At 36.3% G+C, this 24499-nt stretch overlaps 1 protein-coding gene across 6 annotated transcripts in view; it reads right to left on the reverse strand.

Annotated features, from left to right (window-relative positions):
• Positions 1-466: 466 nt before the first annotated feature.
• Positions 467-24499, reverse strand: part of Fyb2 (FYN binding protein 2) — a 99092-nt gene continuing 75059 nt past the window's right edge. For 2 of the 6 annotated variants that reach the window (XM_046451039.2, XM_046451036.2), the window contains 11 exons: positions 19152-19266; positions 19025-19065; positions 17091-17154; positions 16001-16099; positions 14351-14379; positions 12262-12322; positions 10508-10594; positions 7728-7821; positions 5145-5301; positions 5000-5033; positions 467-4672 (listed from right to left, as the gene is read on the reverse strand). In XM_046451039.2, coding sequence (XP_046306995.1) covers positions 4651-4672; positions 5000-5033; positions 5145-5301; positions 7728-7821; positions 10508-10594; positions 12262-12322; positions 14351-14379; positions 16001-16099; positions 17091-17154; positions 19025-19065; positions 19152-19266 — 803 coding nt within the window. In that variant the 3' untranslated portion in view covers positions 467-4650. Of the gene's footprint in view, positions 4673-4999; positions 5034-5144; positions 5302-7727; positions 7822-10507; positions 10595-12106; positions 12187-12261; positions 12323-14350; positions 14380-14552; positions 15667-16000; positions 16100-17090; positions 17155-19024; positions 19066-19151; positions 19267-24499 lie in introns of those variants that run through there. The other 4 variants (XM_046451038.2, XR_009227382.1, XR_009227383.1 and 1 more) reach the window with 4 other exon arrangements.

Below are 24499 nucleotides of genomic sequence, written 5' to 3' on the forward strand. Positions count from 1 at the left end.
ATCTTAGAATTCCATAGTCCAGTGGACTTAACTGGTTTTTTCTAAAGGACTTAACACAAATAGCTTAACTACTTAAATAACACAAATTTATTTTCTTACAGAGAAATCTAGTGGGCTTAGCTAGGTTTTGCACAGGCTGAAAACCAAAATAATAATAAGGGCTGGGCTGTGGGAGAGAATCTGCTTCTAGGTTCATCCAGGTTGTTAGCAGAATTTAATTCCATGTTGCTCTAGGACTGAGGTCTCTGCTCCCTTTCTGGCAATTGACTAGGTGTCATTCACAGCTTCTAGAGGCCACTGGCATTCCCTGGTCAATGGATGGCTCCCTTTATCTTTAATGGCAGCGATGGGATTCATGCTTGGGATTTCATCTTCTTCTCATACCACTTTTCTGACTGGCTGACAGATTCTTCTGTCTTCTACTTCCAGTTTAAGGTCCCATGTGATGAAATTGGGTCTACTTGGATAATGTAAATATCTTTTTATTTTAAGGACCACTGGTTAGCAAGTTTAATTCTGTTACAAACCCCCTTTTACAAAGTCACATCAAGTATTTACATACATAACACAAGAGGGTAAAGATTACAGAGGCCAAAATTCTGCTCAGCATAGCCATAGAATAGGGAGAAAAGACCTTCAAACTAGTAATAGAATTTTATAGAAAATCCTTCTGAGAATAGAAAGTAAACAATCTAAATGTGACTTTATATGTACTGTTGTCACATTTCATATTATTGTTATGTAAGAGCAACTTTTTGAAAAACACTACTATAGACCTCACTAAAAAAAAATGTAAACATCAAAGTCTGGATAAATAAAGATTTTAGTTTTCCTACATTTTAAAGAAAAAATGTATTTTTTTAAAGTAAAGATTTTTTTCCCTTTATTTCCTAAATTGCAAGGGTAAGGGATGCTTATTGTTGGAAATTTGAAGAGTATAGGAAGTTTAAAGAAACATCCAGAGGTTTATACTCGTTTTTTTCCTCTCCCTATTTATCTTCCTGCATACACACACACACACACACACACACACACACACGTATAATATATCCATCCCCAAAGACATTCTGAATATGTGCAGGAAAGGGCCTAGTTAACAAGGACGCTATTCTCATCTTGGAAGACCAGGGTTTTCATGGAGGTGCTAAGGAAAGATTTTGCTGGCATATATTAAGGTTGCTAGAGGTCCAGCCTACATGTTTGGATCTTGAATGATTCCCAAAGGCTTGGTTGGTCCCCAGTCAACGGTGCTATTGGGAGGCTTTAGAACCTTTAGTAGGTGGGGCCTCATGAAAGGAAGTTAGGTCATAGGGGTATGCCCTTGAAGGGGGTATTGGGACCCTAATCCTTTTCCTCCCTTCTAACCTATTTGCTTCCTGGCTCCCGTGAGGTGGGTAGCTGCTGTTTCTGCTTTGTGTGAGGTGGGTAGCTGCTGCTTCTGCTTTGTGCTCCGATAGTGGACTGTATCACCACAGGCCCAAGAATAGTGTGGCCAAGCGACCATGGATATTGAAACCTCTAATCCATGAGCTAAGGTAAACTTTTTTTTTTTTTTAAGTTGATTATTTAAGGTATATGTCACAATTATGGATGGGAAGCTGACTGACAATTTTTAAATGGGCCAGTGTTAGCCTCTGTTAGGGTTAAGAATTTGTGTGTGATATCTTACCTGACAGGATGGTGTTATCTTTACTATCTTTTAATAAAAAATTAAAATATAAACTCAGTCTTTTCGTTGAAGCTTTATGCTAGTTTCTAGGAGACTGATAACATTGGCTTGGTGTTAATTATGGTGTTTAGGTTTGAAAACTTGGTAGATCAATAATATGAGAAAATTAGTTTGATTTAGAGAAGGAAAGGAATGTGGCTGTTTGTGAAATATAAACATAACCACATTAAGTATTGATAGAAAACAAGCAATTATTCTAAAAACCTATATACTATATCATAATAATTAGGCAATAAAATTTATATTAGACCAAGTGGTTTCTACTATAAAAAACATTTAATGTTTTTAAAACTGAATATTTATTATGGCTATGTAAAAGAAATTCTCAAACCCAATCCATTCTTTCAAGTCTCTTAAGAATTGAATTTTAAAAATGTGGTGTTTGTTTTCAGCATCTTTCAAATTCAGAAAAAGCCAGGTATGATAACACTAATAGAGTATTGTTTATTTACCTAATTGCTACTTAAATTATCCTGTAATAATTTAACTTCTACTTAAATTATGTTGTAGCATAACAGTGCTGTAAAGTAGATGAGTAGTTTTAGCTCCATTTTACTAGTGTGGAAATTGAGACCCAAAGGAGCTGAACTACTGAATTAGAAGAAACCCTGTGGTGAGATAAAAATGCAAGGGCCATCTTTATCTCAGTTCAGGTTTCATCCCACTGCCACTCCAGGATTTAAATACTTCATTGTTTGGTGAAGTGGCTTCTCTTTGAGCAGGAGTACTGCATGAAAGATTTCTGCTCAGCATAGCCACGTTTCCTCACACTCACTTCTTGCTCACAGACCACACTCATCCTCTTCTTCAGTGTCATCTGCAACAGGTCTTGGCTTAGAAGTTAGGAGAGGCCATAATTGTTCATTACTGGGTAGTAAGTTTAATTCGGAAGTCTTTAGTCTCTAGTCCAAGCAGAAATAAATTACCATTCTTTTGTACCAACCTTAGTCTAATCTCCTGAAAAAGAAGTCTTGGAGCTGTTCCCTAACTCTCCTTCTCACTCATCTTCTCACTCACCAAGATGTGATGTCTCCTTTACCTCTGATGGGGCTCCTGAACTATGTGCCTCAATCTTGCTATCCTCATTTAAGGCTTGATGACCTTTTCCTTAGAATATTGCAAAAATAATCTTTTCTGTCTGTTGTCATCTATGTAATTGCCTCCTGTTATGGTTTGGAAATGAGGTGTGTTCCCCCCAAAAAAACTTAGGTGTGAGACAATGCAAGAAAGTAGAGGAAACGATTGGTTTTTTTGAGAGCCTTCATCTAATCAATATATTAATCTACTTGAATGGATTAATTGGTAACTTTAGGCCTGTAGGTAGGGTGTGGCTAGAGGTGGAGGGTCACTGGGTCCCTGCCTTTGGGGCATGTGTTTTGTCTGTGGTGAGAGGCACACCCCCTCTCTGCTTCCTGATTGCTCAGTCCTTAGCTGCTTTTGTTCTTCATACCCCTTCCACCAAGGTGTTCTGCATCACCTCAGGCCTAGAGCTGTGGAGTTCACTGTCTTGTGGACCTAGACCTGAAATCTTGATCATCAAATAAACTTTTCTTATCTAAAATTGTTCTTGTCAGGTCTTTAGGTCACCAGGTAAAAAAGCTAAAACCCCTCCCTTTCCCCAAACATCTGGCATTTTCTTCCTGCTTAACCCTTGAGTGGCACACCACTCTCTAGAGCAAAAAGCTTGAGCATGCTGGAGCATGCTGTGTCACATTCTAGCCCAAACACCCCATTTCCCAGCCGTCTTCCTACTCCATTTGCCTCAGATTTCTTCATAGTCACCAGACAGAGCATGGGATTTATTTCAAGAACAAACTACAGTGTCACCTTTTTTGTAACATCTTTTTTAACCCTGTAGCCATGTCATTTATAATATTATTTTAATTATGCTATTCTCTAAATTCTTAACTATACAAATACCTTTGATTGCTGTCTTTTAGAATAAACTTGGCCTTAATTAGAGCATGCAAAAAATATAAGAATAGTAGTTTCAATGTATGAAGGAAGAGGCCATGGAACAGATGTATCCTTGAAGGCCAGAATTGCCCTGCTTAAAGAACTGAGGGAAATTTCTCCAGTGTTTCAGTGCACATAAAGCCACTTGTATAAATTCTACATATGCATTCAACTGTCTTAAAATCTGACATTCAGTGCACATCATTTAAAAAAAATAAAATCTGTTTATACCTCTGCTTTTCAATTTCCATTTCATTTAAGTGAAAAATACTTGAATTCTATTTGAATGAATTTTGGGGTATAGACAAAATTTTTCTTATTTTAGGCAACAGAATGTTTTAAAGTAAGAGAGCATCTATTTTTTAGATTTTGTTAAATATATTTAGATACTTCTTTAAGTGATACTAGTTGAACTTAAGAAAAATTATTTTTCCGCATCCTATTCCCAAAGGAACCAGGAATAGCATCGATCAGATTGTTTTTGAGATAAAGTAAAAGGACATTTATACCTTGATTTTTTAAAAAAGATTAAGTCAGAATTATTTATTATATCTTAAATTTGAGGATTTTGAGGACCTTCATTATCAGAGTTATTGTACCAAATTTAAACTAATATCTAGAAATTACACATGCTTACATTACTAATATTAGAAGCAAACCAGCCATCTGCACAACTGAATAGTCTTGATTTCTAACTTTGGACATGGCTCATTAAGCAAGTGCTCACATAACAGTTTCACATTTTTTAAAACCAGCAGTGAAATAGATATTGAAAGAGAAAACTCTTAAGAGTCAAACTAACAACTAAATGTTGAGGATTTCTTGTTTTTTTTCTTCCAAGTGCCCAACAAAAGTTCCACAGATTCCATCTGATTTCGACATGTAAACAAACTGCTGTGAGGCAGGACTAAGCTGCTAGGACCCCTTCTCAGTTGTGCAGTCTTTCCCTTCTGATCTTGACCTTTCTATCTGGACCAACCTTGACTCCTGGGGAAAAAAGAAACATACATTTTGAAGTAGAGGCTAATGGAACAGTGAGGAGGAGATTTCTGGGAATTTTCTTACCCAGTTTCATAATTTCATGTTGCTTTAAAATGTTTATAAATATACAGTGTTCAATTTGATAATAGACTCAGGAGACAGTAATAAAGTCTCTCCTAATGTCTCCTTACAGGACAGAGAACATGCTGTATATTTAATTTTCAGAACTTTTCCTGAATTTCAGTAAATTCAGCAGTCTTTCCTTGAGACTAATGCACACAACACCATGTTATTTATAACTTACAATTTGAAGTATAAAATTAAACTACTTACTTGAAATCTAGATGTTCAATGAGTACATATCCATCTATAGGGGAAAAATCATTGTTATTAATCTGAAGCTTATAGAGAAAATGTTTTTTTTTTTTTTTTTGGAATAGTGATTGAAATTTTATGGGCAACAAGCCAAAAAACTTACATTTCCCTTTAGAATTGCGACATATCACTAGATTTTGTTCAGTGGTGTCAATGACTTCCAGTTCTTCTCCAGGTGTTATTGGCAAATCAAATATTCCATTTCTTGAATTACTGGAACATACCACTGCTCTATTGATGACGATAATTTCTTTGTCATACTGAAATGAAAAAAATCACTAATCAGACCATGCTTACACAGCCATCATCCTTTTTCACAATAACCCAATTAATTTTGAGGTAACTTTATCATATCCTCCATTAAGACTCTAGATATTAAAAAAATCCCTGAAGGAAAGAAAATAACAGGAAGGTAGTGGTGAAAGGGAAAGTCATTTTAAGAAAACCATAGCAAGATGCTGGTATGACATTTTGTATGATTTTATTTTTTTAAAGAGAGAGAGAGAGAGAGAGAGAGAGAGAGAGAGAGAGAGAATATCTTTTTTTGTGGATGGACACAACACAATGCCTTTATTTTTATTTTTTTATGTTGTGCTGAGAATCAAACCCGGATCCCGCCCGTGCTAGGCGAGCGCTCTACAGCTGACCCACAGTCCCAGACCAATGATTTTATTTTTAAAATATTCTTGCACCCATTAATATTCTTGCACCCATTGTCTAATTTTACTAGAGTGGAATGCTGGAAGAACAGAAAGCTAAAACTTGAGTATAGGTTTAAAAATCAGGGAAGGCATGCTGTTAGGTAACAAAGTTACTGTCAAACCCAGGAAAGGAGAACGTTTTTTTAAAAAACACCCAAATCCTCTGTGTAGCCCCTTAGACTTTATACTACATACCGATCATTTCTAGATGGCACTCTTACATCTCCACGTACAAATACTTATTAATGTGATTCAGTGCCTTCTTCCACTCTTAGAAGTATTCTGAATTTGGATTATAAATCATAAGAAGACCCTATACCAAGAGATATAAGCTATAAGATATTTCCTTTTGCTAACAACGTAATAGCATCTAAATAACTGGTCTTGCTCTCTTGGGTCTACTGTTTACTGTGAGTCCACAGTGATTTCTTAGAATACAAGTCTGATTAGGCCACTTTTCCATTTATAAAGCTCTGAAAACTCTTCATTACCCTTAGGATATGAACCACATTTCTGAGCTTGACATTCAGGGATCTTTGCATGCTATCATTCTCCATTGCTCCATCTCCCCTTTATTGAACCCTCATGGAACTATATGATAATCCTTGAATACCCTATATACTTTCATATTTCCATTATTTTTCTTGTGCTGTTTTTTTTTCTGCTTAGAATATTCATTTGTCTCTTGACCACCTCACCTTTTATGACAGCTATATATAATTTGTTTACTATGTATATACTCCTATTATAACGTTTAGCAAACTATTTTAAAAAATGAAAATAAAGGACAGTCTTATTTATCTTTATACCCTCAATACCTGACAGCAATGTAATACCTAATATTTTATAATGTGAGCTGGATAAAAATTATTGAAATAGCATAGTCTTTCTAATGGCAACTACAAAAACTCATCACAGAAAAAGATGAATCCTACATATTATAGGAAATGAAATTTCTGTCCCATGTAAGACAGTCAAAAATATGAGGGGAAAAAAGCCCTAGATAGGATTTAGGAGTCTTTTCAACAAGTAATTGCTACATTATTGTTTTCCACCTAATAAAACACCACCACAATTTGCAGTAGATAATTTCAGATCACGATTTCTAGATGTAGTAACCATAGTCAGCTTTGGTCTAAGTGGAAGTTATAAGTGATTGAGAGATTTATGTATATTCCTTTTTTAGTTTGGTTCAAAAACAGTTTTGGATATTTATAAAGTGTTAGGTAGTCATTTGATTGTTAGAATTCTTTGATTTTTAGAATGATGGAATAATGTTCCATGGATTCTTAGTGACAGAATAAGATGTCAAACATATTCCTTTCTCCTTCTTTCCCTCCCTCCCTTCAGTTATCATTTATTTATTTGTATAGTCATTCACTCACTAGCACCAGGAGTTTAGTTTTTTGTTGGAGGCTGGGAACAAACTTGATAAATTAGAATCCCCTTCCAGAGGGACTTGGGAGATTAGTTCAGGACAGGCCCTGGTTGTAAACAACTGATAGATAGTAGAGATAGAAAATGTGCCAAGGAGTGACTTGACTTGGAGGAACTAGGAAGAGTGAATGACATTTGAACAGTGCCAAAAAGAACAACTCTTAGGAGTTTTTCCAGGCAAAGGGACTAGCATGTACAAAGGCACGTCAATATAGAAATACATTAGGAAAAATAAAAATAAAGTATTGGTGAAGCAAATTTTTAGGGTCTTTAAAAGTGCACATTTGTAGCTTAGCGTCATCATATGCACCTGTAATCCCAGCTGCTCTGGAGGCTGAGGCAGGAGTATTACAAGTTCAAAGTCAGGCTCAGCAACTTAGTGAGGCTCTAAGCAAATTAACGAGACCCTGTCTCGAAATTAAATAAATAAATAAAAAGGGCTGGGGATGTGGCTTAATGGTTGAGTGCTCCTGGGTTCAATATCTCTGGTACCAAGCAACAAAAAGAAGTTAATCGTTGCTAATTTTTACCTTCAGAGGAAAACATACCTGAAATCTTTCTCTAAAATGTTTTTCTTCTTTTCCAATTCTGTTTTTTTCTAAGTTTTGCATCTTGGTTCTGAAGAACTTTCTAGGAGAAAAACTGGCAAGAAACATGCAAGTAGTCTATAAAGTCATTCTATTTCAGGACAAATTCAGGCATAACTAACTGTATAATTTCATATGAAGTCATATATGTTTATATATTTATTCACAAAACCTCCACTAGAGCAGATTGTTAAAACAACTGAAAAAGGTAATTAAGACTAATTACTTTTCCCCACCATTGAAAAGAAAATTCTATACATTTGTGTGTGTGTGTGTGTGTGTGTTGGTGTTGGAAATAAAATCCAGGGCCTCGTGCATGCTAGGAAAGCACTCTACACTGAGTTATACCTCTAGTTCCATAAATTTTGTTTTCTTTTTTGTGGTACTGGGGATTGAATCCAGGGCCTTGCATATACTTACTGCCCACTCTACCACTGAGCTACATCTCCAAAGCTAAAAAATATTTTTGATCACAAAATAATATGGAATAAAATCAAGTTGGTAGAGGATGGTTAATGGGTATAGGAGTGGCATTGGATAGGAGAAATAACTTCCAATGTTCTGTAGCATAGTATGGATGGTGACAATTAAGCATATATTTCACAACAGCTAGTAGAGGATTTTTAATGTTACCAACACAAATAACAAATGTTTAAGGTGATGGATGTGCCACTTATGCATTTTACACATATACTGAAATGTCATACTATGCACCATAAATATAATTATTGTGTCAAAAATAAAAATAAAAAAATGAGTTTGATCAGACAAGGTAAACAAGGAACTTCTCTGAATTAGACTTGAAAGCATAATTAAGTATTTTTTTAAGAGAAACAAATTTATCAACTTTCCCACTCAACTTCAGATTATTTAATAGAAACCAGAAACAGTGAGTAAAGGTCTTACAGGTTATGGTTTCAACTTTTCAAACATAATTGTGGAACCACAAATCTACATGGCTCAAAGAACTATCCTATTTGCTGAATGGGGAGATGGATAGAATTAATAAAGCAAAATTCTTATCAACTGTTCAAGAATTAGAGCATATAAATGTGGTATATAACCACATAAATGTGGCTCATATAGCGGAAGCTGGTCATGACTCCTCCCTTGCTCTCCCTTTTGCTTTGCACATGGGTTTGGTTTTGCTTCAGGGACTTTAATGTATCGACAAAATGAAAGTCACTCAGGTCCTGTCAGTTTTATTCTGAAGTATCTCTTATATCTGTTTCTTTCCAAGATTATAGTCACTGCCATGTTTCTGACTATTAGTACTTCTGGCCTGAAATAGCATTTTCTTACCCTTCTTTTAAAAAGTCCATCTGCATCCCTGCTTCCATGGCCATCTTTCAGTAATTTAATTAACCATTCCACTTGCTTTTCCTTAAAACCTTTCAATGTCTCTCTGCTGCCCAGAAGAAAAGTCCAGATCTGCTTCAATCTACCTTCCCAGCTTTGTGAGCTGCCCTTTACCCTACATATGCATTGTCTACTTGGGTCATCTTAGAAAGTGGACTGCATTTTCCATATTTTACATCTGGATACCCTTGCCAATTTCTCTTAGAATTTGCTGTCATTTTTTGATTAATCAAAGCATGATAAAAGGGCTGAAGTCATAGAGAAAGCTTTTTTTAAAATTTATTGGTAAAGTAAGTTGTGGTTGAGACCATTTTAAAAGGATCAAAGAACACACAGAAATTGGCACCTCTATAGGATTAATGACAGCCTATCACATTTTCAAGTTTATTCAGTTGAGAGTAAAAACACTATTATGTTAGTTATAAAATATTTAAAAAACTAGGAAATTATTTCCTTAGAACTTATTTGTAATTATCAACATAGTCAAAAATTATGCTGATATACCCCTTCTTGGAATTTTGTTGTGCTATGCTCTACAAACATTTTATAAGTATGAACTTTAAGGGAAAAGGTCTCTTTTTTAGTCTATGAATACATCTTTCCAACTGGGGACAAATAAATTACATCAAATCTAAGCCCAAAGAAAATAAACTTAAGGGCCATCCTTTGCTATTCATTGAACTTAGATTTGGTTCAGACCAATGTGTGACTTCTTTGGGGTGCCCCAGTGAGACTTTCCAGACAGGTTTCCCAGAGCAGACATACCATACAGTGTTCATAGCTCTCTGACTATTTACCAAGGATGTCTCCAAGAAATTTGTTAAAGTCCCTTAGAGCCTACTCCAGGTTCTTAACTGGGAAGGGAGCCAGAGCACTAGCACAGTTTAACTGGAGTCGGGTAAAACCCTGCCTCTCCCAGTGGGCAACAGAGAATTTGCATCACCTGAAAGAAGTTGGATCTTGAATTGATAAGATGTTCTTTTACAATTTTTAAAATAAAATTGTAGAATTGTATTTTAGGAAAATCAGGCTTACTGTGTAATATCTAGTTTCTGATTTTCTCCGAGTTTCACAACAGATAACTGGTGTATTCTGTTAAGTTATGCCTTATGGGGAGAAAGTTCATACAGCTTAAAAGGAGACTGGAAATTTTTCATTCTTTGATAAGGGCTAACTTGAAATCTTTCTTCACACCAAAAATAAGGGAGGATAAATGTGTATGGTACATGACTTTTAAAAATCTTTTTATTTTAATCCTTTCAGTTCTACTATGATGAGGAATCTTTGAATCCAATTTAATGACTTGCCTAAGGTCACCCAGCCCATTAAAAGGTATAAACTGCAGCAGAGAAGCTGTAACGCAAGTGCACTTGTGTTCATACCTTTCTGATGCATCAGCACCTTTCTTTTCTTTTTTCTCCTTTGATACCAAAAACTTGGGCTTCCAAGTTTTTATTTTATCTTCATCTCTGAGGAGAAAAATATTTGAACAAGTAAATGAAAACTTAAATATTAAACATTTATGGAATTATCAGTACTTTCTGGGCAATTGTTTTATTAAAGAAAAATAAGTCATTTAGAAATACATTTTGATAGCCTAGGCAAAGCCAGGTAGTATATAGTTCAGGCTTTGCAAACCATCATCTCCATGGCAACTATTCAACTGTTGCAGTTTTATTTTCAAAAAACTAGTGGCAGGCCACACTTGGCTCACAGGCCATCATTTGCTGACCCCCGTGTTTTATAGTGATCCAGATTTGAAACCGGAAGCAAGAGATCAACCTGCTTATAATCACATCTCTTGAGCCTGTTTCTTTGCTTTTAAAATGTGAATAATATTAAACTTGGCCATGACATAAGTCTAAACCAACCAGTGTTTAGCATTTGGGGTCAGGGCAGAAGAGGATGCCAGAAAAGAAAGGGTATTAGAAGGATTTCTATTTGAGCACTTCTGTGTGAGGTGGTCTTCTGGGCATTTTATATGTTAACTCATTTGTTTTTTCGTAGTAGGTTCTGCATGAGTCCTTTAGTCATTCATAAAGTTTACAAAGAAGAAAATGATCAGAGAATTAAGGTAACTTATCTTGGTCATAGAAATAAGCATAATCTAACCTCTTAAAGACATTCATTTTTTTCTCAGTGTTTTTCCACTTTTAAAAACAGAATTGAGAGTATACTATGTGCATACAGTTTTGCATTGTTTCTAATTGTCATTATAGTATGTTTTTCCATGTCACTGGAAACTCTTCACCATACATTTAGCATATTAAGTAGCCATGTTGAATATTTTAATACATTCAGCAGATTACTGTATATTACTGTATATTTGGGCATTAAGCTTGTTTAAAACATCATCTTTTTATAAATTGCACTGAAATCGATTTTTTTCAAGCATGATTTCTCTCTCTCTCTCTCTCTCTCTCTCTCACACACACACACACACACACACACACTTATTACAAGCAGGTAAAGAAGAAAAATAACGATAACATGGAAACCAAGGAAAAGTTAGTATTTCCCCCCCTTTTGTGGATGGCATAATCAACAGTTTAAGAGTATTGAGAAGCCAAGTAAGATAATGATTTAAAAGTATTCCTGGGATTTAACAAAGGAGTTACTAGTGATCTTATAAAATGTAAGTTCACTGGTATGATAGAGGCAGAAGTTTTTAATTTCAGTGAGCAGGGAAAGATGAATTGAAGAAAATCAGAGGAGACCTCCATTTCCAGCCATTTGGTTGAAGGAAAAGTCAGGTAACAAGTTAGCTAGAGAGGGGACACCAAGTTAGGATGGTTTCTTTCCCTTCTTTCTTTATAGATTACAGTTATTTAATTCTTGTCAAATTTTCTTTGCTATTCTGCATGCTACCATCTACATAGGTTATTAAATAAATGTGGCTAAGCCTCCAGATTCAAAGATAAGAAATAAAAACAAATTCCAGAGCTCCTCTGCCTCTTGGGTCACTACCACTGTTGGATTACCTGCTTTTCATCATTTTTCTTTAGTTGTGCAGGGACTATTATTCTTTCTCTGGTCCCCATGGATCTGGAGAGGTGGTTCTCTGAACGTATTTAAGAAAGCATCAGGAAATGGGTCAGGTGGCAGCAGGGATGACCAGTGTGGTAAATTGACTTACTTTGACTCTTTTTCACTTATGTCCACATCATCATAGATAATAACTTCCTGAGACCTAAGTTCTAAAGGGTCAAGATAGGATCAAAATAGTCCATTATTAGGTATGTTTTATACAACCTTTGGATTTCCAAATTATACACAATTGCCCAATTATCTGAGTGTATCCATGAGTCTATTTTATCAATCTGATTATAGATGAGCTGGGACAAAAAGGTTATTTTTTGCAAAGAAATTCAACTAAGGTATTAACAAAATAGTGAGACGTCCCATTATGTATTAATATCAATATGATTTCATGCAGAATTCATAAAAATATGAACTTGCTGGGAGAATCATTTTTAGAAGAGGTTTCCTTTTTTCTAGAACTGGAAAAAGATTTCTACTGGTTGAGGGCTTTTCTTAATTCCCAAAGTGGGGAAAAAAACAAATTTAGTAGAATATTAATGTTGATTTTTTTTCTTTCATGAAATCTTTTAAGTCAAACCATTGACAACCTTTATAATAATAATCATGTGTTACATTGATTCTTAGTACATAATAATTATTAGACCTTTTTTAGCTTATGATATTTACATTCTTTGGAACCCTACATAGGATTACATGATTTTCAGGTGATTTCCATTTGAAAAAGTTTGAGCCATTTTGGCATAATCATAATTTATATTCAATTATTTACAATTATTCATTGTTTAAATCATTTTCTTCAGTACCTTTAAATATGGGTAGGGGTACAGGTTGACTATTCTTTATTTGAAATGCTTTGGAACAGAAGTTTTGGATTTCAATTCTTTTTGGATTCTGGGATATTTGCATATACAAAATGAGATATCTTAGTGATGGGACCCAAATCTAAACTCAGAATTTGTTTGTATTTCATGTGCATCATATATACCTACCTAAAGGCAATTTTAATCAGTTTTTTTTAGTGTGCCTACTTTTTTTTGGGGGGGAGGGTACTAGGATTGAACTCAGGGGCTCTCAATCACTGTGCCACATGCCCAGCTCTACTTTGTATTTTATTTAGAGACAGGGTCTCACTGAGATGCTTAGTTCCTTGCTTTTGCAGAAGCTGGCTTTGAACTCATGATCCTCCTGCCTCAGTGTCATAAGCCACTGGTATTACAGGTGTATACCACCACCCCTGGTGACATGTGCCTGCTCTTTGACTTCAACCCTGTCACATGAGATCAGTGTGGAGTTTTCCACTTGTGACATCATGTCAACATTCAAAAAGTTTTGGATTTTGGAGTATTTCAAATTTTTTATTGTTGGATTAGGGATGCTAAACCCAAGTCTTTCTGATTAGACTAGGAAACAGTCAGAATTGGGATGTATTTGTATTCTAAGTTGGCTTTAAACACACACCCAACACAAACACACTACCACGCAGAGTATATGTTGGGAAACCTGTGATTTTACAGGTATATAATCTTTGTTATTTAGATTGGCAAACTCATATTTGTGGAATATAACATACATTCAGAGTACTAGGAGTGAAATCAAATATCTTAGCCCATGAACAAAACCAGTGAACAACTAAACACGTGCCCCTCTTGTTGGCAAATTCAGTGTTTGAACATGTGTTTAGAGCACTGTCAGGCAGTAATTAACACTGGTAATTTTTGCAGTGTTTTAATGGCAAAGCAGACAATAGTCCAAGGACCCATTCTTGATTCAGTGTGCAGGCTGCAGTGTGATCATATTCAATTCATTATTTCATAATAAATCAATTCTATCAAATCCACCAAGAGGTATGTGGTATAATGCAAAATACATGAATTTCATAGTTAGAGAGACCTGCTTACAAATCCCTAGCACCTCCCTAAAAAGGGACAAAAATATCTATTTTGGGGGGATTTTTAAGAGCAAAACATCTCTTCCAAGTATGGTATAAGGTATTACCCACGAAATGTTTCTTTTCTTTCCCAAAGTAAGAAATACTGTCATATGATATCTTCTGTGATTTTTGATGGGCCCATTTTTCCTTGAATGTGGCAATATAGGAAGGAAGGATTACCACATTTCTTTCCCTGTCCTTGAATATACCAATGCTGAGTAATTTGGGTCAGCAACAAGTAAATGTCACTTACCTAAATCAGGCAGCGAAATGGAAAATGCACTGTTGATTGACAAAAGACACAGAAAGGTCAAGTGGAAAAAAGTTATGTTCAAAAAATAAGCTCAACAAACATTGATTACTAGGGGTCCCAATCCAGATGGTGCTTCCAGGCAAAGCTGTGAAGCAAAGCTCCTGCAGTTTTGTTCTGATCACACCCGCCCCCCCCCCCCCCCGCCCCGCAAACCTATTCAAAATGAATGAATCCCCACTGATGGCCAGTACTCCATTTCCTACCTACACAACTCCAGACTGCCCCTGCAGCCCTGAGCTTCTCCATCCACAGAATCCTGTGTCTATCTACTAACCTTCCAAGAGGCTAATGGGACACATTACATGTGGGTAAGTATTTGTGAGACAGAACAACTTACCGATGAATTAATGGGACTCGTATAGACACTGCATTCTGCCTATGTTATTTAAGCCAAAAGGGGACTTTTAGGGAGAAAGCCAGGCCAGGTAGAAATGTAACATGGTGAATTTCTAAATTGAGAAAAGGCATGTATCCCAGCTAGATTGTTTGGTGCACTTCACACCTCACCATTAAGGAGATAACATAGAAAAAAGTACCTATGTGTTTTAAGCCTTCAATTTAAATTTGCCCCTATGGGTATTTTTGGAGCACCCACCATGCACCAGGCCCTTGTGATAAGTATATGAAATGATTAGATCCACAGTTTCTGCCTGAAATGGCTTAGAGTTTTGTAAGGGAGACTAAAAATAAATTACTAGAGCATACCTTTTCTGTCATAATCAGGACTATGATATAGAAAAGCCATGTTCTGATGGATCTCTTGGTAGGTTTAGCTCCTACTAACAACTGGATTAAAACCATACAAGTTTGGAGCATTATGTCTAAAACAACTTCAGAATAGAATAGCATGATTCCACCCTAACGTAGGTAATGGTCCTAGTTAATTATTTTACCAGCCCTCACAAAACACAGATGTGTACCTACATCTGAGAGAGTTGTGTCTGGAAGCTACACTATTCCCTCCTCCATGGATGCAGGAGGAAACTGCAGCCCTGTAATACACATGGAAGTGATTTGCCCCTGGTTGCAAATTGAGTAAATGGCAGAACTGAAACTGGAATCCAGAACCCTAGTCTCTTTCACTGCCAGTGCATTTGGAACCTCTCCAAAGACTGGCAGTTAGCCTAAGTTATCCTTCCTAGGTTCAAGACTTTTGAGATACACTTCAGTTGAATAGTTCATCTCCTCATTCCACACATTACTGCTCTTCAAGACACATTAAATATGGAAGTGTAGACAAATAAAACTGCTGGAACCTGGGCCAAGAAAACATACAAGGACATAATTAATAACAATGCTTAGCGATAACAATGTGTGTTGATGCCTAGACAATGACAGAATTTTCTGTTCTGGGCTTTGCTTGCTTAAGACTTTCCCTCTATCCTTGTTTACAACCTTTTATCATCATTTTTTTCAAGAGGGGCATGCCACTTTCTCATTAGTAGCACAGAGGCTATTAGCTCAGCCATTGGTTTTAGTTTCTGACACTCCTTCCTGTCTCTGAGAACTGAGTGGAAGACATCAACCTGTGTGTCTACCAGGCCAGCACTGTTAATCCCTCTCTGAAGAGAGAAAAATGGTACCTTTTACCTTGCATTTTCTTTTGACTTGGTTTTCTTCATTTTAAATCTACCTTTTTCCTTTCTGAAGAATTGCTGCAGTCTTTTAAGGGCTTCTTTTCCATCTAAACTAAGAGGAATCAGAAGATAAACAACATGGCATTTGAGAGAGTCTTAGAGACCAAGGCTGCTGTAAAGAGAACCAGAGGCTGTGGTCTCATTTTCAGAACACCCTACTCAAGGAAGGGAAAGAAAATGCCTTATCAACTACTCTGCTTTTCTTTGCTTAGATTCTAACATGAAGTAGCAGACACCAGTCAACCATGAAGGGAGTAATTACATTGCAGCACAAACTTTCATCCATCGCAAATAGTGTCTTTTTTGCACAGTTTATGGAGCAAGATAACGGAAGCATACGATACAAACGGCACTAGAAATATAGGAATTTCTGGCTACTGAAATTCACAGTGCTGATTTTCAACTTACTTAATGGTGCAACAATGGTGATACACTGACTGTCCAGTTGATGATTAAAATTCTGCCAGTATACTTTTGGGGTTTGTGAGGGGTAAGGGAGTGATAACCTCAATCCCCTTTCCTTTTTAACCCTCAAACTTCTTGCTTTTAACATTTCCCTTTTGGCAATGTGCTCTTTATAAGTATTTGAAAAATAATGTCCGTTGGAACAAATATTGTTCTTGGAAACAGTGAATTATTAGATATTAAATTAATTTCAAATCCCAGAGACTGGCAAAGGTAAGCTGTAATCATTGATTTTTTTCCCCTAGCAAAGTAATTACAGAATTGAAGCAAATTTTATTGATATTTACTTCTTCTTTCTTATTTATTTCTTTATACAGTATCAATGTTCTCTATTTGGGTAAGTAGACGTTTTCTCACAAGAGAAAGCAATGTATTTAAATTTGTGGTGTATGATTCTACATAATCACAAATATCCTATTCATCACAATGTAGTATTCTAATCACTCAGCACAACTTTCTATGTGAATCCTCCCTTTAGTAAAGGTGGGTACTGGGGACAGGGATCATTGCTGAAGTTCTTATTTACTGGACCAACAGGAAATACCATTGAACTACAAAGCCAACAAAGAGAAACTCACTCTATTTTGGGGTAGTTGCTTTTTGTTTTGTAGATATCTTCATACATTTCTTCACTATTTTCTTCTGAAAGTAAAAAATAATTATTATCATTCATTATAATTACAGTTGTTCAGATTAATATTTAATAAAAAGTTACTGAGTTTCTATTAGGTGTAAGGCATTTTGATCCTTCTTTAAGTAGTTTGTAGTGGAATTTATGCACATTTCTATAAGCATGAAATAAAAATATTTAAACTTCTTTAAAATTATGTACAAATGAAAATTAAGACTCACTTCCAACCCTGATTCCAGGTCTGATCTGATTTATCAAAAGAAAGTTAATTTATCAAGATTGCCTCCTTTCACCCTCCCTTCTTCCCATATTTAACACATAACAAACTATATCCTTTTAAGCATGAGACACTGTGCCTAATGCTGGGAAAATGATGGGAAACCAGATACTTCTTGAATAATCTCTCTGGTCTAAGCATGGCCTTAGTCTACTGTAACACATAAGCTTAACATACACAGATAGCTGTTAATTCTACCCTGACAACACAGTATAATGGAAAGAACATTGGATTAAGGGTCTGAATTTTGAGGTTACAAACTTGACTTAACACATAATGAGCATAAGGGGTCACATAACTTTTCTCTGTGCCTCAGTTTCCTTTTTAAAATGACAGTATTGGATATAATTTTCTCTAATGTGGTTTTTCCATCTAAAAGTCAAAGATTCTAAGAAGAAACCCAACCAGAGTCATATTTGATTATCTCCATTGCTTTTTATTTTTTAAAATTATTATTTTTAATTGGCAAAAATTGTATATATTTAGGTGTTTACCAAACCATGTTTTTATTAACCGTATACATTGCAGAATAACTAAATCAAGCTACTTAGCATATCTTTTACCTCACATACTTACTTTTTTGTGATGAGAACCTTAAGATCTACTCTTGGGCTAGGGTTGTGGCTTAGTGGTAGAGCGCTTGCCTAACACATGTGAGGCCCTGGGTTCAGTTCTCAGCACCACATACAAATAAATAAAGGTCTATTGATAACTAAAGAACATTTAAAAAAATTTTAAAAATCTACTTTCAGCAATTTCTGGGTATACTTGTTATTAAATGAAATCATAATGTTTTGATTATTACACAGTAGATATCCTGAACTTATTCTGACAGTTTGTATCCTTTGACTAATACCTCCCCATTATTTTTACATTCATTCACTTATTCAGCAGATATATCTTCTTAAAATATAGCATTACACTAGGGGCAGGAGAAACATTGAGCAAACAGGTAATAATCTAGGAGGGAAGACAGTTATCCAAGAGCCACATAAGTATAAACTTACATCTGTGGCAAGTGCTATGAAAAAGATGTCCCTGGTACTTTAAGACTGCTCACCAGGAAGAATATTCCTGGCTAAGCTTACTCAGGCAAAGGGTCCTGGCAAAGAGGGAGGAGTTGCTGGTTTATTAGGGGCCAGCACTCATCATGAATATGCTTTAATTCTTGTGTCAGTCGCATAGCAGGTACTGTTATCATCCCCAAGAGGTGGGATTCTGGCAATCCTGGAAAGCTGTTGTGCCTGATATCAAGGGGAGGCTGAATACAGCATTCGCAGAAGTCACAAGGCCCCTAGCCATGTTAAGGTAGATTCTAAAAGTGCTGGGAAGCCATGAAACCATTTAAGTTTAAAAAAAAAATTCCTCTAGTTAGACTAGATCAGAAGAAATCAGGAGGGAAGCAATTGCAAGGAAACTTCTTGTTATCACAGGAATGCCCTTTCCAGAATCTTCACCTGCCCTCCTTGCGCTTACAAGCACACACCTTGGGACCACTTCCCTTAGCTTACCATCAACCCATCCAACTTATATTATTAAAGAGAATAACATAAACTAGAAGACACGTGGTCCCTGGAAGTTTCAGAACTGTCTCCCACACTTACCACTGTCTGAGGTAAATGAGCTGGAGAAGTCCAACTTTGGTCTGTGAAATAGAGAACAAAGCATTAATTCGTCGAGCCTTCAAAGCCTCATCAAGTGCATCTTGCTAAATGACAGGAAAGTACTTACCCATCTGTCTTAGGGTACTCCACATCATCATAGGTCTCCTCTGGGAGGGAACTTGACTTAAAGGCCCCTGGGCCTGAGGTTTCTTTAGTCACCTCCAAAGCCTCCATGTACCCACCTGTTAGGAAAACAGAACCGCCCTGAAGAACTTTACATCCACTGCCAACAGGAACGCATCACATACGTCACTGGCAGTGGACGCACAAGCAGGAAAACCCAAATCACATGTACTAAAACTGAAAGGTAATCTTGGCATATAGGACCCTTGGACAATGTGTTTACCTTGTAGAGTCTCAGTTACGATGCCCTGTGGTGGGGGATAATGAGAACAGCACCTTTCTGTTGACTGTCACAAGGATTAGTGCATATTTATGATGAGTGCTGGCCCCTAGTAAATCAGGAACTCCTCACTCCTTGATAGTTCTCTTCTGTTAATCTCTGAGCTCAAATGTTGAAGTCCTCCAGGGTATAGCTGCATCTAGATGACCTTATCCAGTCTTGTATTTTTCACTCAAAGCAAAATTTCTCAGACAAGTTGGTTGAGCATATCAACACTTATTATTTGTTAAGGATGGAGTTAGCCAGAAGATAACATGTCAGGCAGAAAAGTGCCTAGGGATTGTTTGCACAGGTTGCTAGCCTGCCAAATGTATGTGTTGGTTTATTTCTTAGAGCTGTAAATTTATCATAACCATAAAACTGCCACCTCTCTCTGAGTTGGCATAGGTTAATATTTAGGGTAATTCTGAACCACTTTCTGAGATAAACTATTAATCAAAAATAAGAAGTAATCTATCTAAAAAAACAAGCAATAAGCAAAGTGACTTATATATATTAATTAAATGAACCAAACAAGATTTTATCCTCTGGCAAGAAATAATTTAGCATGTAGGCTACAAACTACCTCAAAGAATTTCAGTTCATACAGGCAGAGGGCCCCACTTTTCCTCAAGAAGTTATCAGGGAATTTCTTCAGCACAAAGATGCTGCACACAGAGATGAGATACTTTCCTTTCTCAATCTTTCCTTTTGGTTGAGGCAATTGTTTGTGGCATCATTTTAAAAAAGACACTCCCATATTGATGTCTTCATCTTTGACATTTCTTGTGAATTCCAGACACTCAGTCAGCCTTCACGTCATTTCTATCCAGTTGCTCAAGCATCTCATTCCAAATCCGTCTCGCGATTTCTCTTCAAGAGTTTGCTGTTCCTGAATTCTACCTCATCTCAATACAAAACATCAGTTTCATCCCTTCTGTTGCTTAGAACCCAAACCTTAGAGACAACCTTGATTCTATTTTTTTAAGTTTTTTTTTTTGATGTACATAACAGTAGAGTGTACTTTGACATGTTATACATACATGGAGTATCACTTACTCTAATTAGGATCCCATTCTTGTGGTTGTACATGGTGTTCACTGTGGTGTATTCGTATGAACATAGGAAAGTTATGTCCAATTCATTCTACTGTATTTCCTATTCCCATTCCCCCTCCATTCCTTTCATTCCCCTTTGTCTAATCCACCGCACTTCTTTTCTTCCCCATTCTCTCGCTGTGTGTTAGCACACACACATTAGAGAGAACTTTTGGCCTTTCATTTTTTGGGATTGACTTATTTCATTGAGCATGATGGTCTCCATCCAGATCCATCCATTTACAGGCAAAAGTCATAAAGTCTTTATGTCTCGAGTGATATTCCATTGTGTGTATATATCTGTTGAAGGGCATCTGGGTTGGTTCCATAGCATTTGTATTCTTAATAATTGCCATTCTGACGGAGTGAGATGGAATCTTAGAGTAGTTTTAGTTTGCATTTCTCCAGTTGCCAGAGATGTTGAACATTTTTTTTTCATATACTTGTTGATCATTTGTATTTTTTCTTCTGTGAAGGACTGTTCAGTTCCTTTGCCCATTGATTGATTCGGGTTTTTTTTGTTTGTTTGTTTTATTTTTTGATGTTAAGTTTTTTTGAATATCCTGGAGATAAATGCTCTATTTGAGGTGCAGGTGGCAAATATTTCTCCCAATCTCTAGGCTCTCTCTTCACATTATTGTTTTCTTTGCAGTGAAGAAGTTTCTTGGTCGATACCATCACATTTATAGACTTTTTTGATTTTATTTTTTGTACTTTAGGAGTCTCGTTGAGTAATTCGGTTCCTAAGCCAACATGGTGGAGAATTGGGCCTGCATTTTCTCTTAGTAGGCACAGGGTCTCTGGTCTAATGCCTAGGTCCTTGATTCACCTTGAGTTGAACTTTGTGCAGGATGAGAGATAGGAGTTAAATTTAATCCTGCTACATATGGGTTTTCAGTTTTACCAGTACCATTTGTTGAAGAAGATATCTTTTCTCCAATGAATGTTTATGGCACCTTTGTCTAGTATGAGATAGCTGTATTTATGTGGGTTTATCTCTGTGTCCTATTATATTTCATTGGTCTTTGTGTCTGTTTTGATGCCAATACCATGCTGGTTTTGTTACTATAGCTCTGTAGTATATTTTAAGGTCTGGTATTGTGATGCCTCCTGCTTCTCTATTCTCATTAAGGACTGCTTTGGCTATTCTGGGCCTTTTATTTTTCCAAATGAATTTCACAACTGCTTTTTCTAATTCTATGAACACATGCCATTGAGGTTTTAATAGGAATAACATTCAATCTGTATAGCAATTTAGTCGTTTGGCCTTTTTGACAATATTAATTTTGTCTATCCAAGAACATGGGAGATCTTTCCATCTTCTGAGGTCTTCTTCAATTTCTTTCTTTTTTTAGTGTTCTATAGTCTTTATTGTAGAGGTTTCACGTCTTTTGTTAGATTGGTTCCCAAGTATTTTGTCTTTTTGAAGCTATTGTGAATAATGTAGTTTGCCTAATTTCTCTTTCAGCTGATTCATCATTGATATATAGGAACACAATTGATTTATGGGTGCTAATTTTATATCCTGATATTTTGCTGAATTCATTTCTGAGTTCTATACACTTTCTGGTGGAGTATTTTGGGGGGTATTCTAAATATAGGATCCTGTTGTCAGCAAATAGGGATAGTTTGAGCTCTTCTTTTCCTATTCATATCCCTTTAATTTCTTTCATCTGCCCAGTTGCTTTGGCTAGAGTTTCAAGGACTCTGTTGAATAGAAATGGTGAAAGAGGGCATCCCTGTCTTGTTCCAGTTTTTAGAAGGAATGCTTTAATTTTTCTCTGTTAGAGTGATGTTGTCTTGGACAACCTTGATTCTTTTCTCTCCCATATCTTACCTCCAAACAAAAGCCACCTGTCACCTGTACTTTTAAATTATATCCTGAATCCAGACCCATCTCAGCAATGCTGTTGTGGTGGTGCCCTCCTCTGGGCTATCATCATCTCTCACTCGAGTTACTTTATTCTTCAGTGTTCTTCACTTTCTCTAAGATATGGCTAGGTAGGTGTCAATTTGTTTTATTTATCATTTTTGAGAACTTTAGGATTCCTGGATCTGCAAATTTGTATTTCTGAATAATGTTGGAAAATTAATTATCCCTTTTACCTATGATTTTCTTTCCTATTTTTAGTGTTCTTTCATGGAACTCTGATTTGATGTCATTTTAAGACTTCTCATTCTATTTTCCATGATTCTTATCTTCTCTTTCATTCTTTCTAAATCATTTTCTTCTGTGGAATTTCCCTGTGTTGATTTTTTTTTTTTAGTTCACTGGCTGCTAGTTGTCTAAAATCATATGTATATTATTCACTGCATTTTATATCAATTTATTAATTTTTCAAATGCTTATTCCCTATTTATATTCTTATATGATATATTTGATCTGATGATTTTTATATTTCAATTTCTTGCAGGTTAGTTCTACTGTCTGTTTTTGTGCTAGTTTTTGCTCATTGTGAGTTGTTTCCTTGGGTATTAAGCTATCTTTGACTATGAACTATTAATTTTTAAAAGAATTATATGAATTATTTGAAACCTGAGATAAAGTAGATTTTATCATGGACAATTTATGTTTGTTTCTACCAGTTGTCTGGGAGGTTTACCAAGCAGAATTTAATTTAAATTAAATTGGTTTGGGGGGATATTATAAAAATAGTGTGATTTTAAACTGCAGAAGTGCATGAGCATCAGCTTGTGGTAACAGATTTTTAAAATTTTTCCTTTACCTGGTACCAAGGTCAAAATGGTTTGACTTCCTCTATTTTAGTGGGGTTTTCTTCATCCTTAAAGCCTGGATGTAACTTTGAGTTCGGCTGTAGTTGGATAAGTGTCCTGTAAGACCTGTGTAATAGGCTTGGTCCCAGCCCCTGGTGCTACTGGGAGGTTGTTATTATCTGCATGTGTAATGTCCCTCCAAGACTCATGTGTTAACAATGTAACAATGTTCAGAAGTGAAAGGATTCGATTATAAGGGCTCTGGCCTCATCAGTGGATTAATCCATTTGATGGATGAATAATTTGAATGGTCTTGCTGGGAAGTGGTGAAAATGATAGGTTTCTGGAGACATGGCCTTGGAGACTATCTCTGCTACTGGCCCCTTCCTGTCTCTCTCTGCTTCCTGGGTGCCATGATCTCGTAGCTTCCCTCTACCATGCCCTTCCACCATGATGTTTCTGCCTTGGATCCTGTGGACCAAGGACTTAATCCTCTGAATCCATGAGCCAAAATAAATCTTTCCTCCTTAAAGTTGTTCTTGTCAGGTATTTAGATCACAGTGATGAAAGGGGGACTCATGCAGAAACAGTGGGACCTTTATAAGGTCAGAACTAGTGGGAGGACTTCTGGTCATTGGAGCACTGCCCTTGAAGGGGATATTAGGACCCCATCCCCTTCTCCTCCTTCCTCTTTGCTTCTCAGCTGCCACAAGCCAAAATAAACCCCTCCTTCTTATAATTTGATTATCTCAGATATTTGCTATACTAATGGGAAGTGAACGCAGTCCCAACTTTATACAGGAGTCTCTTGTTATGAAACTCACCTGGGCAGGTCCCAGGATATACCTCCCATCCTCTGCACACCTCACAGTAAAGAGGAGCTCAAGGAATTTCAAGCTCTGAAAGAACCCTCAGTGGAAACACTAGCTTTGGCTGGTGTTTTCTTTTCATATCTGTTCTTTGACACTTTTATGAATATTTTTAAAATTTATTCTTCACTTTACTTGCTTCAGTTGTGAGAATAATTAGATTGTCTAATCCACCATAGTCTCAGAAACCAAAGTTTGACTTATTCTTCATTCCTTTGCTCAACAAAGTTTTGTATAGTAGCTCTCTTATGTCAGACACTGCCAGGGTCACAGATGTGGAAAAAATCAACACACTGACTCTAATCTCAAGGTACTCACAGGGTATCCTGGGAGGCAACACATAAACCAAGAA

The sequence above is a fragment of the Marmota monax genome, unplaced genomic scaffold (assembly GCF_021218885.2).
Source record: "Marmota monax isolate L192 unplaced genomic scaffold, Marmota_monax_Labrador192_F-V1.1 WCK01_AAM20220418_F8-fsc00023, whole genome shotgun sequence".
Taxonomy (NCBI): Eukaryota; Metazoa; Chordata; class Mammalia; order Rodentia; family Sciuridae; genus Marmota; species Marmota monax.